This window comes from Oryza sativa, chromosome 11 (assembly GCF_034140825.1).
Source record: "Oryza sativa Japonica Group chromosome 11, ASM3414082v1".
In the NCBI taxonomy this organism is placed as follows: domain Eukaryota; kingdom Viridiplantae; phylum Streptophyta; class Magnoliopsida; order Poales; family Poaceae; genus Oryza; species Oryza sativa.
This window is the reverse complement of record NC_089045.1, coordinates 20,471,248-20,484,712: the sequence shown is the minus strand read 5'-3', so window position 1 is coordinate 20,484,712 and position 13,465 is coordinate 20,471,248. Positions and strand designations below refer to the sequence as shown.

At 38.0% G+C, this 13,465-nt stretch overlaps 1 protein-coding gene across 4 annotated transcripts; it reads left to right on the top strand.

Annotated features, from left to right (window-relative positions):
- Nucleotides 1–1,159: 1,159 nt before the first annotated feature.
- On the top strand, nt 1,160–11,025 carry LOC9270101 (uncharacterized). Of its 4 annotated transcripts, XR_010737844.1 has the most exons (20): nt 1,160–1,533; nt 2,750–2,949; nt 3,170–3,605; nt 3,715–4,024; nt 4,126–4,266; nt 4,385–4,465; nt 4,629–4,745; nt 4,850–4,939; nt 5,009–5,104; nt 5,181–5,240; nt 5,859–5,960; nt 6,040–6,129; nt 6,209–6,289; nt 6,373–6,403; nt 9,326–9,406; nt 9,477–9,572; nt 9,654–9,710; nt 9,799–9,843; nt 10,476–10,524; nt 10,667–11,025. XR_010737844.1 is itself a non-coding variant. In XM_015759980.3 (19 exons), exons 3-18 carry the CDS (start codon nt 3,379–3,381, stop codon nt 10,482–10,484), a joined length of 1,683 nt encoding a protein of 560 aa, XP_015615466.1. In that variant the 5' UTR covers nt 1,160–1,533; nt 2,750–2,949; nt 3,170–3,378; the 3' UTR covers nt 10,485–10,524; nt 10,667–11,025. The 4 variants fall into 4 exon arrangements, 3 of the variants coding, with proteins under 3 accessions (XP_015615466.1, XP_015615467.1, XP_015615468.1); XM_015759980.3 differs by lacking the exon at nt 6,373–6,403; XM_015759981.3 differs by lacking the exons at nt 5,181–5,240; nt 6,373–6,403.
- The last annotated feature ends 2,440 nt before the right edge of the window (nt 11,026–13,465 follow it).

Genomic DNA, 13,465 nt, shown 5'->3' with positions numbered 1-13,465 from the left:
TCTTTTTCATGTTGGACCAGGTTTACGTGTTGGACCAGGTTTACGGCATAGGCTACGCTTTGGCCTAATCCACGCGAGCAGCTGGTGTTTAATTTGCTCATGGTGGCGGTGGTACGCGATACCAGGAGCGTGTGCGACGCGTCGATGGGGTGGTCATCAGCGAGGGCGAGCATTTCGTCGTCCAGTGGACGTGGACCCTGTAGTGATCACGCGACACATCTGATTACGTTGACAGGATCTGAGACTATACCAGAAGTCCAGAACTATCCCATTCAGATCATGCATATGAAGAAAAAAAAGCCAACTATTCCATTTAGCAGTAATCAAGATCGATCCGATCTTTTCTTTTCTTGAGATAATTCGACACGTTTCTAGTTACCAACCGAGGAACACGTACGAATTAATTACTCTAGTTTTTTCGAAGAGTAGAGAGGAATATTGATTACCCCACAAAACCCAAATCTCATAGAAATTATTGAATACATTGCTTTGTTTCACTCTCCCAAGTCCCAGGGTCAAATCATTCCTCCATGGATTGCTCCATGATCGAATAGCAGACGCATACCTGTCTACCTCATAAACCCAACAAGCATGCTAGTAACGAGCCAGCCGACGACCCCAGCGATTCCATCCTCAGGAAGCCATCGATCGAGGTGGCATGGGCGTCCAATACGCAGAGGCCCTTCGCCCTGACGCTGGCGACACGACCGGATGATGAGACTTGCTCCACCTTGGCGCCGACGACCACGTACCTTTTCGCCCCAGCCGTATGCAACGAGGGTCTTCAGCCGGTGGACGGTGGACCTAGACGGTGGCGTTTGTGCGCCGATTGTTGAGTTTATGTTGCTGCACAGCAGTCACGTGTCAAGGGAGACTTTTTTGAGTTGGGAGGGAAGTACTCATACGGTCATACCAGAGAGGGAGGCGGAACCGCCGTCGAGGGAGCCCTCGCAGCTGGTGCCCAGAGACGGGGACTGTCGGCCGCTAGTAAACGTACACCTACTTGTGTGGGTCGAAACCCAGCCTTACAGTAAACATGGTACAACTTGTAAAGGAGGGTAAAAATAGGTGGTGTAAAGTGAAAAAAAGTGGCCCACCCCTAGCACAATGTACAACTTACAGTAGGTCGATATAAGTGGACTAAAGTGAAATTTACTTTAGAAAAAAAAAAAAACGTGTAGCCCGTAGGCAACTTGAAGTCGGGAAGCCAAGCCGCCGGCGCCGCTGCCCCAACCCTAACCCCGATCCCGGCAATCGACGCGCCGCCCGGCCTAGGTGCCACGGGCGGCGGCCGCCCTCTCGCCCCGCGGAAACGCCGGCGCCGCCTAGCTACCACGGGCGGCCCTCCGGCCCTCGCCTGTGGCTTCCTCGCCTTCGCTGCCACGGGAGGACCGGAGCTTTGAGTAGGTGCGCCGGCGGTGAACGGGAGCGGTGGAAGCAGTTACCCGCACCGCCATGGACACTGTCCTCCCCTCCGCTGTGCCTGACTCAGCGGCTCCTGTCGCTGGAGATTCAGGGCTCTCAGAGCAGCAGGTTTGTGCTTTTTTTTTCCCCTCAGAAAAAAAACAAAAACAGGTAGCTTAGACTGCGTTTTTTTTAATTACTAATGCCAATTACTACTGAGTTTGTTGATATACGAAACCTAAAATTGAAATTGTTGTGGGTTACCAGAAGCCATGGTAGGTTTCTTGTCCAGCAAATGCAACCTGAATTGCAATTGTCCGCTAGTATTAGGTTTTGACCGGCCTGCAAATTCCAGGTGTGCGTGGAAGTATATCTTTACGAAAGCGCAAAAGGATTGCACGTTAATATATTAGAAGTGTGTGGAAGTATATCAAGTTAATCTGCACACCGAAACATAAACGTGCTGTCCTCAAATGGAAGTATCTTGATACTTGCTGCATGTGGCAGACATCGATCCGGTGATACTAACTAACAAGTCTTTCTGTATTGTTGACATTGTTTACTGATTGGTTGTTGTACTGTTTTTCTGCAAAGGGATTATAATGGTTTCAACAAAATTCCTTCTAACTAATAAACAAATGTAGATGGATGAAGTTCTGTGCCAGCATCACAAACTTCTCAATCTCATAAGATGGTAGATGGTTGAATTAGCTCTTTCTTTTAGGAACTGGATTCAGTTAAGTCTTTTAGCATGTTGAATTTGTGTCTTCCTTTTTTGTTCACGGTAAAACTAGTCTTCTTATGGAGATACTATCAAGAAATTTATGTTGAATTTGTGTCTTTTAGCCTCTAATCTTCCAATCCTTTATTGTTCACGGGAAAATTAGCCATCTTATGGAGATACTACCAATAAATTAATGTTGAATTTGTGTCTTTTAGCCTCTTAAAACCCACCACTAAATTTTAGAATGCTTTTCAATCAATAGTTGCAAATCTCACATGGAAAACAATATATAGGCCAGTTTTCTTATAAAAACAAAACACTAAATCCGAGTGCTTTCCAGTGAACAGTGGCAAATCTTATGCATTGATCTTGATCTCATAAAAATAAAACCCTAAATTTGTGTGAATTGCCAAAAAAAAAAACTTAATGCCTGTGCATTATCATATTTGCTGAGTAACACGTTTACAATCAATTGTTGCTTTGCTGCTACATGTCAATATCCCTATAAACCTTGTGTTAATTCAAACTAAGTTATACGGTATTATGGTATTGAAGCTATAGTTTTAAGTTGCATATAACTACATGTATAGTATCTGATTAATTTGACCTCTTTGTCTTCAGCTGATTCAATATATACACTCGCTTCGGGAAAATCAAGTTGTTGACGGTTTATTCGAAGATCTTAAAAAAGAAAAACATATGAGCCTTACAAAGCTTGCTCATATACTTAAAATCACTGATGGATTGTCTAACATTAATATCGTGGAGAGTTCTGTTGAACCTAAGACAAGAGCATTGTTAGAGGGAATTCAACAGAAAGTGTAAGTATGCTGTTTATAGTGGTTCAGATATACTATTTCAATTTTTCTACTTGTTAGATATTCTCCTAAATAATCATTCCTTTATTCTTTGTTGGTCCCTTTGCTGGTTCCCAGAGCTTCCTGTCATGAACCTAACTCTCATATAGCAAATATATGTTATGATAATTACTTATTTGCTGCTTTTATATTTCATCCTATAATGGCCTGTGTCATACTGCAGATATGATGGCATAGGTCTATGTCCATCCATTGGTGGATCATTTTCGGAGTTATTGGGTAGTCTATCTCTCAGTGCTACTATCACTAAAGATCTAGGGTCTATGGAAGTGAGGCATTTGAAAAAGCCTTATCCATTATGTAGCTATTCCATTGGTTTTGTGTTGCCCTCCTGAATTCTCCAAGAAATTGGCAATCAAGTTTGTACAACCCATGTTACGACAGTGTAAATTTGTACTTAATTTTGCTTGGTTCAATCATTTATACAAAGGGAAAGCTGAAGTACCATTCCTTTCTGAATTTGGTGAGACAGAAAAGCTACAGCAAAAATTACTACTTGATTTCACTCGTGAAGTTTCAGAATTTCTTGGAGTATTGGCAGTAACAGAAGAAAACTATTTGCAAGATCCTGAATCTATGTCATCAATCTCTCTCTTTAGGTACTACTTTGGCTAACTTGTAATCTACTATCAATGTTATTTTTATGTTCTTTTTTGTTGGATGATAATTTTGATATAAAGAACAAGTAAAAAGCTGCTAATCTTATAGGTTTATTTTAACTGGTGATTGTTTTGACTGGCTGGATATGAGCCTCTTTGGGTACTTTGTGGATGATGAAGCAACAAGCAAGGCTATTCCTTTTTTACGTTCTCTCATTCACCTTGCAACAACTGATGATATGAGTCTCAGGCTCTTCATCGTGGATGATTTGCTTCCATCTATAGTTAGACGTCTAGACAATCAGCTTACTTGTGCAATCCAGTGCCAAAGACACAAACTGAATCCAGGTGCAGCTGATAGTGCTGGCAAGGACCTTGTTGTCCTTTGTCAACAATTGTATAATTATTTTCAAATCCAGGCAAGTCATTCATATTTTTTTTGCTCTTGAATTGAATATTATTATTTTGAACTTAGACGTTCTGACATGCTTTCTGCACTTTCCCCCGTGCTCTGTGGCAGGAGTTTTCTAGAGAAGGCAAAGACAATTGTAGCGCTGAATGCAGCTTTAGCGTCTGGATTGAAAAGCTGAAGAAAGATCTTGAATTAAAGGCGTCTTCTGCTAGTAAGGAACTTCCTGAGGGTTGTGAGTGGAATTGGGAGGTCTGTTCTCTTCCTGTTTGAAAATTCGAGCATCTCAAGTGTTTATTACTCCTACTTAACTTGACTTTTGGTACTCATCACTTCTTACTTTCAATATGTTCTTTTATGTTACAACTAGTTCGAAGAAGAATTTCAGAGGTACCTTCATGTTTATATGGACATCTTACAAGAAGTGAATGCAATGGATGATTGTATGGAGGTAAGTTTATTGGACTAGATACTACTTAGGAAAGATATCTTTGATTTGATAAGAAAACAAGATAAGTATTATGTTATTATAGTCAGGCTTTGGAAATTTCTAGTTGAATAATTTAGCTGGTGGATAGAAATTGTGGTCATTCTCTGATTATATGTTTTTGCAGCGTGATTATTTGGACAAAGAAACTCTCTTCCAGAAATTGAAATTTGAATTCAGATATAAGCATGCCATCAACAGCTATCAACATCCTTATATGGTGACCATTTCTTCTCTCCGACAAGTAAGCGTTTTATATACACTCCATCTTCAAACAGACACGCAAGCAAAGAGGATTCATGTGTATTTATATTGGCTAAGGGGCTTCTTTTTGGTGACTTTGTGCAGCGACAATTTTACACAAGGACTTGCTTCAGATGCAACATGCAGATATGTAAATTTCTTAGCGAACTTGTCAAACTGAAACCCTACATTAAGGTACTTATTTGAATTTATTCATTTCATGTTAGTTGAAAGCACAATTTTTTATATCTTAATGATTTGCAGGTTTCTGATTGTTCTTATGATGTTATTGAAAATCTCAAACAAAATCATGAGATACTTACTGAGATTTCAGACTGTGAAGTGGTACCATCAGTTGATGTGGGTACTTACTTTAAAATTTATTAGATGTTTTTTTTTAAATTTCACAGTCTTGACATTTTATTTTTGTTTTCAGCTTTTGCTTCATTCTGTGTTGTATATTTGGGAGCCTAGATTTCATCCTTTGATACGTGAGGTGGCTTACGGAAATTCATACATTAATCTCTTATATTTTCCTTTTGCTGAACAGCTAATTAGTAGTGCTTTTTTTTTTGGATTTAGAGCCACTTACACATACTTTTGGGAATAATTAGTCGATTAACCAAGTCAAACGAAGTAGATCACAGTCAGGTTATCCTTGCCCTTCTTTTTTATTGATATATTAACTAAGAGTGCGTTTTCATTTTGATATGGTAACTAAGAGTGCTTTTCATTTTTTTTTTTCTTCAGCAACTAGTACCAGTTGTTGGTGATTTCCCTTCACACTTACAGCCTTATGCGTATGCATTTGTTGACAATTAAGTTTAGAGATTCCATGGTATGTGGATGAATACCTGAGTTTATTCTCTCCTTTTTTTCATTTCTACCTGGATTCTAATTCTGAATAATTCCATGGTATTCTAATTCTGCATAACATTACCGGCATGCAGTAGAATAAATACAATAACTGCATTCTTGATTCCATCAATTGACATATATTATGGAAATATGATCTGTTTTTTTTAATTAGAACACTTTTGGTTATAACTGGTAGGCTCTTATAGAAATATGATGCATCACCATAGTTTTTAATGTAACTGCCCTTTCTGTACAGTATTATACTGCTGTAGAGCAAATACGCTTGCACAAAGAGTTTGACAATTATTTGTCCTCTGGTGAACTGGATCATTCTATGGATGAGTTTATTTCTTCAAAGGTAAAAGACTCTGCAGATCACCATTAACATAGCATTATGCTGTTTTCAATATTAACTTTCAATTGTATGTCATTTGCAGGATGAATTTGTAGAAGATCTCATTAGAGACGAGAGCACGATGGCACAGTTTTCAGATTTGAATCATGCTCTCTTGAAATTGTCTTTGGAGGTGCTAATGTTTCTTATGTAATGCTTATCCTTGCAATCTGTTTCATGAATACTCCCTTAGCATGTTTTTCCCCTTGCAGAGGAGAGCTGATGTTCTGGAAAATCAGCAACAAATTTGCATATATTCAGAATGTTTACGACACCTCTTGGAGGATGAGTCGGTATGCAGTATACAATTTATTAATCATCATCAGAGTTCTCTTTTTTATCAAAGTAACCTTTATTATCTGTCCTCTACATGCAGTTGCTTTATTTGTTGTCATCGTCATTCATAGGTGAAGTTAACAGTTTGCTGAATCCTATACTTGCCAATATTGCCAAAGTAGAACAGGGTCCTGTTATTATCGTTTCTAGTTGAAATAGCTGTAGTAATAAAAAGGGTGAATAGCTAATTTAGTCCCTCAAGTTTCACTGAAGGCTCAATTTAGTTCTTCAGGTTTCGTTTTGTCCACATAGGTCCCCTAAGTATTTGTTTTGGCTTAAAATCATCCTTGGAACCACATAATATGCCATATGGCTATTTCTAGTCAATATTTCTGTTAGAAAATGTCCCTCTTGCCCTTAATTTGTATACAACTATACACTATAAAAGAGAAAACCAAAATGAATAAACAATATTGCAGATGTACTTCCCATTATTTCAACATGTGCTCTTGAAACTTAAGCAATGCCTATCGTATAGACTTGCAAGTATATAATTTATTTTTGCTTTTACGTAAATTACTATGCATTATCTATAAAAAAAATCATTGCATGCAATTTTTTCTCTTATATATGTGAATGAGGGGTATAAGTGTCATTTATCAAGAGGGTTGTTGGTTATGTTTAGCCATGTGGCTTCTGAGTAGGTTCAAGGATAAGTTTGAACTCAAATGAAAACTTGAAGGACTAATACGGATAGATTGAAACATCAAGGACCAAACTGAGCCTCGGATGAAACTTGGAGGACCACTATAGCTATTCACCCTAATAAAAATGTGGAAAGTAGTTTTATTGTTCAATAAGTTCATCAACCTTACAAAACTATAGTATGTCAACGGAGTCTAATACACACTAGAACAATGGGAGTGGTCCTGAAGTACTATTTCGAGTGTAATGCATAATTTAATGGTATCAATCACATGAAAAGTTGCTAATTTTATCGCGTCCCTCAACTCTAGATCCGTTTTGAGTTTCATCCCTCAAATACAGAGCCTCATAAAATTAGTCCACTCGACTATTAAAACTGGGTATAACTTGCCCCCTCGACCTTATTTGCTAGTTAATTTGACCAACATAGGTTGTGAGGCTAGAAAGACAGTGAACTTGATGGCCCATGTCACAAAAGGTGAATCAAAGAATATTGAAATCGTGGATGATGAACCACGAACCTCTATAACAAGTGGGCTCCACTGTTTATCTCGGCTAAAATCACTGTCATAAGTTTTACCAGGTTTGAGAGTTGAATGATAGATTTCATTTGGTATTGTAGTCTATGGACAAAATTCAAATGAATCAATAGTCGAGGGGTGAGAAATTTACTTATTCATTTTACTGCTCATGCCCAAGAAATAGAATTGTTATTTTATACTCCCTCCATCCCAAAAAAAGACAAACCCTGGGTTTCCGTGTCCAACGTTTGATTGTCCGTCTTATATGAAATTTTTTTATAATTAGTATTTTCATTGTTGTTAGATGATAAAACATGATTAATACTTTATGCGTGACTTGTCTTTTAAATTTTTTTCATAATTTTTTCAAATAAGACGGACGGTCAAACGTTGGACACAGAAACCTAGGGTTTGCCTTTTTTTGGGACGGAGGGAGTAGTGTGGACAGACTTTTAATGGAACATTGTTTAATCCCAGCTCACCATTTTGCGATATTCTCTTGAAGATACAGACTGCAAGGAAAATTGAAGAAACAAAAACTTACACATGGAAATGCTCAAACCAGATTTTTACTTTCCTCAAGTGGGAACTTTAGAGTTTAGAGTCTAACGTATAATATATTAGATCCTTAAAAAGTGTTGTAAAGCTAGGTTGTCAACATTCATGGAAGTATACCCAGAATTTAATGATTACTCTATCAAGAGTACAACTATCTTATGCTAGTCATATTGGCAGTTAACAAAAGTTTTCTTTTCATCTGACATTAGATATTTCAGTGTATTGACCTTTTTTTGTTTTTGGATTACTATGTGCGTATTGTTGGAACTAAACAAACCACACAATATGACATTCTGACTGAATATCTGAAATGTTTTTGGGATGTAAATTTTTCATATCCTTTGACAAAAGTGGAATTGGTGAATAACCTCCTGATGCTAGATTTAAGATACTCCCTCTGGTCATAAATATTTGACCTTTATGTTTGGTCAAACTTTTGGAACACTGACCATCAATAACTTCTAAATGTTTAGTTTAAGAACATAAAAATTCAAGTCATGATGTCTTGCTATGATCCACTTGAATGTTTTGCATATAATGTGCAATCCTTGAAACATTGCATGGTTTAGGGTTTTAAAGACTGGTATTGTCAAAAATAGGGCATGTTATCTCATGTTTGCAGAGGCTTTTTCATAGATTGTTGACTTGGACTTGTCTTATATTAATTTTCTTTTATATTCTTTTGTAGTTGGTTTTCATAAACAGTTTATAGTATCAAGATTGTGCTATGGATAAAATGCCAATTAGGTCCATTTTTCTTAATACAGTCAAAATCAAATTGAGTGGTAGGAGGTATAGAATATTTGGGCCAATTAGGTTTGTATTCATTCATCCTTGATATGGTACTCTTCGCTATTCAATTGTGCCTTTTTGTTTGTAACACTCTGTAGTTAAATATTGCTTCACCATGATATGATTTTTCCTTTGCCTCTGCTGATATCATGATATAAGTTTTGTCTTGTTGGAAGAGTGAAGACCATTATATTGGTAAAGACAACTGGAATGGAAACTTTGCACCAGCTGATTTTGGTTCTTTTCAGCATAAGAATTTCTATCATTGTTGGGACAATTTGGTTCCAACAATCATCAAACATCCTTAATACTGTAGCATACTCATATGTGCAAGTAAACAGCATGCAAGAATTTCATCTCTGATGCATTTATCTTAGACACTAGTTTAATAGAAGTGTCAATTATTCCTGTTTTACTATCGATGTTTTTAGTTCAAAATTCTGTTGACCAAATCTCAAATTTCAAATACAATTTCAGCTAAAGGATTATATCAAAAGGTTGATGAATGATCACAAAACGGAAGGTTTTTTCGACACGAATGATGATTCTATTAACTGGGTACTTGTCATAGTGGTAAATTTATTTATTCCAATAGTTATCATGCACTAACTTGTTGCTTGGATTTTAGGACAAGAAATGCTTTTCAGATCTTGTAGATGAATTCAATGAGAGAGTTTTTTCTGGGCATTCCCTTCCTAAGCATTACATGATCAGAGGAATCATTGTAGGTCTTCTGTAGTTCTAATTTTGTTATTCTCATCTATTCCAAATTAATATTTCAAATGCAATCTGTAAATAATGTCAGGATTGTTGGTTAATCTTCACGCGGAAGGGTAACTCTTGGCAAGATACTTTCGAAGAGGTAGTATACTGAGTCTTTTACTAGTCAATGTTTCATTTTTATGGTGCATCCTTGATGATATATCAAACTTATTGGTGTCTTCTATTAGGTGGTTGTTGAAGCATGTGAAAGGTGGACTGAAAATCGTGAGAAGGTATTGAATTCTGGATTGTCTTATCATGATTTAGTATTTGTTTATTTATTTAGGTTGATTGAACAGTGACAGTATTTTTTTATACATCTAGAAGTGTTACTAAAATTCAGGATGTAAAAAATATGTCAGACTGATATTTTTGTACAAATAGAACATAATGTCAGTGTACTGACAAAAAAATTGTCTTCTATTTTGTATGTAGACCAAGGTGATTGAAAGTTGCTAAACTAAAAAAAGTGTCGTTATTTTCTTTCAAGGACTGGATTCAATGCATGCGTACATGACATAGGAAATAAATCTGTATATCTATTAAAAATATAGTGAAAAGCTCACTTATTTACATTGATATCTGCAATGTATCTCGTATCGATGGATAGAACTTAAATAATGTGCTATAAACTTAGATGGAGGGAGTAGCAAAACTCCCAATCGGCCCAGAAAAGAGATTCACTCTAGATATACAAATTGGAAAACTTTAGCTATTTTCTCACTTCTTACTGGTAGTTTTTGTCATTGTGTGGAAGCCACGAAAAGTGTTCGAGAAGTGCATAAATGCAAAAATTTCGATTGTTGTCTCTTCACTTGTTTATTTGTTTTCTTGTATGTTATGCCCAATATTGGATGGATTCAAGATACTATGAGCACCACTACTATGACATTGTTAGACGACCCTTGCAAGAGGTTAGTATTATTAGTTTATTATTAATTGGGAAGTTCATTTTATTAGTTGGCTAGCTGCTCTCCCCTTTTTTTCTTTTTCTTTTTTTGGGTTATTCTACCTTGCTGCCAGTATGTTGATGTCTTCTAGTTGTTTATTGAGCAGGTTTTTTCCTCGTTTCTTCCATCAATAGAATCTCGCCGTTAGCAGCTAAAAAGTGAAGATCGCCCTGCAGATGAGTGTAGCCTGTCAAGGAGCCCTCACCAGGGCAACAATGCCATATTTTGATATATATCCGGATGTGACTCCGGCTCGGGCGCCCGATGGGAGGAGGTTAAAATCGGCGCCTGATTTACGTGCAAAACTATTTTAAACTGATTTTTCTCTTAAATTACTTATCCAAATAATGATCCGATTGCACCATTAAATTCGTTGTAATTAAATATTCGAAACAAGATCACACGTGGATATATTCCGACGAAAACAAAATTTAGCTTATTATTGAATTATTTTTAAATGTTGCACGATGTTCCACTAGGTATATCGGAATTGTTTCACTGATTAGATCGAAAATGTTTCACTCGTTTAAATCAGACGTTGTTTCACCTTATATAAAAATAATGTTTCAGCAAATAGCGAAAGAATGTTTCAGTTCACTGCAACATTTGATCCATACATAGTGAAACATTGTAAAACATTGTAAGTACATTAGGTGAAATATTTTTTGTGGAACAAAAAATAAAACAAATTTCCTTAACAGAGGATTTCTAAAATATGTGGGTGATTTGTTGCAATGGAATATTTTAGTTCACTGCAACATTAGATCTATATATAGTGAAACGTTGTGAGTGTACTAGATAAATATTTTTTATGGAACAAAAAGTAAACCAAATTCCCTTTATAGAGGGTTTCCAAAATATGTGGGTGATTTGTTGCAATGGAGTTATGTGTGTGTGGAAGTGGCAGGTGGGGGCAGGGGACACGTGGGTGATTTGTTGCAATTGAGTTATGTGTGTGTGGAAGTGGAAGGTGGGGACAGGGACACGTGGGTGGCGACGCGCGAGCAACCAATCCTTGACGCTCCCGTGCCGGTCGACCGATATAAAGCGTTATCGTACATATACAGCTAGAATTTTAGGATGGTTGCCTTGTTACCATATTGATCAGCGTTCGGCGAAAAATGAGAGGCAAACCGTGTGCTCTGTCGAGGTAGTGCATGGATTAGTAATACTAATGTTAGTACTAGCCGAATGCCAGTATGTTGTTACCATATTTGCAAAAATTTAGTGATTTCAGATATGTTTTATTTGGTTGGGTTCAAAACGAAAATCTTGGTTTCTTCTAGCTTTGGTAGGGCTGCTGCAGCGATTGCTGGTAAATAAGCACGACTTTACTTTGCTGTTGCTGCTCCCCAACCTCGGTAGTGTTGGGGATGAACGTTGGCACCTCGTCCGTGATGGGGAGGGGGCCGCCTTCCCCTCCGGCCCAGACGGCGTCTCCTTTTCGACGGCCTCATCCTCGAAGGCTGTTGCCAGTGCTACTGCTACGAGTATGAGTAAGAAGATCCTGATCACGAGGTCGAGCCCAAGCCCAAGTCAAAAGACAAGGTTGAAGGAGAAGGTGGTGTTGCTACCGTCGCCTTCAAGTCATCCTCTTCAAGTAAGGAGCGTCTCTTCAATAACTTGAGTGATGACGACGACGACTCCTACCACTACTCTTACTTCATGGCCCAAGGCCGCAAGGTGATGACTCAAAAGCCCTCCCACACTTCTCTTGATGTTGATTCTAGTGATGAGGAAAGTGATAATGAATTAGATGATGTGCTTAAGAGCTTTAGCAAACCTGCTATGCAACATTTGGCTAAGTTAATGAGAGCTTTGGATAGTAAAGAACAATCACTCGAAAGGCAAGAAGAATTGCTTATTCTTGAGAAGAAAAGAAACCTTGCCTTAGAGGAGAGCTTAGCTAAAGAATGTGACAAAAATGAACAACTTGCTAATGATCTTAATTTGGCTAATGGTTCTTTAGCTAGCCTTAGGGATGTCAATGAAACCCTTCAAGAAAAATTTGCTAATTCAGACAAAAGTCATAAAGATCAAGTTCAATTTGATACTCTTTGGAATAGCACCTCTCAACCAAATGTGGTTTCTAATTCTTCTAACCCTTCTACTAGCAATAGTTGTGCTAGGTGTTACAATATTGATTTGAAATCTTATGCTACTAATATTGATGCTATGCAAGCTCTTAAGAAAGAGAATGAAAGGTTGGGCACATTGGTGAAATATGGATGCATGAAGACATACCATTTAAAAGATGCCCTTTACAAGACCATCACCGCTCATCCTAACAAGGATGGACACGGGCTCGGGTTTTTGGGTGGAAGTCCTGTGTCTAAGCGCGTGATGGTAAATGGGAAAGAATGCTTGATGTTTGTGAGAGAAGGTAAAGCACCACAAGCAAGTGAGGTGACTAGGCTTGTGAACTGCCAGGGACCCGGAACATCCGGACAGACCGGGAAAAACCTCCGGGTGGGAGTATCTGTCTCTCAAAAATTCCCACCAGGAAGTTCCGGGCCAATGGCCGTGCACAAGACATGACCGGAAGTTCCGGGCACAATGCCAGAAGGTTCCGGCCAGAGGGTCTTTACTATGATTCATATGTAATCTTCAAAAATTCAGAGAGCAAAGTGGTTGCCAATTTTAATGGGAATTACAATGATGAGTACCGCACTTGTGTGTGGGTGCCAAAGGCTTTGGTAACTAACATCAAGGGACCCAAACTTAGACAAGTTTGGGTTCCTAAATCCCAAGCTTGATTTCTTTTGTAGGCATACTCCTCCGGTGGTTCAAGTTGGGTTGTGGATAGTGGTTGCACCAATCATATGACGGGAGAGAGGAGTATGTTTACAAGTCTTGATAAGGAGAACGAAACTCGTGAGAATATTGTGTTTGGAGATGATGGTAA

Bases quoted from the DNA above. Each gene is read 5' to 3' on its own strand.
- LOC9270101 (XM_015759980.3), top strand. From the start codon at position 3,379: ATGTTACGACAGTGTAAATTTGTACTTAATTTTGCTTGGTTCAATCAT. The intron at 4,746-4,849 runs GTAAGCGTTTTA...GACTTTGTGCAG, and splicing joins CCATTTCTTCTCTCCGACAA to CGACAATTTTACACAAGGAC. The intron at 5,961-6,039 runs GTAAAAGACTCT...TGTCATTTGCAG, and splicing joins ATGAGTTTATTTCTTCAAAG to GATGAATTTGTAGAAGATCT.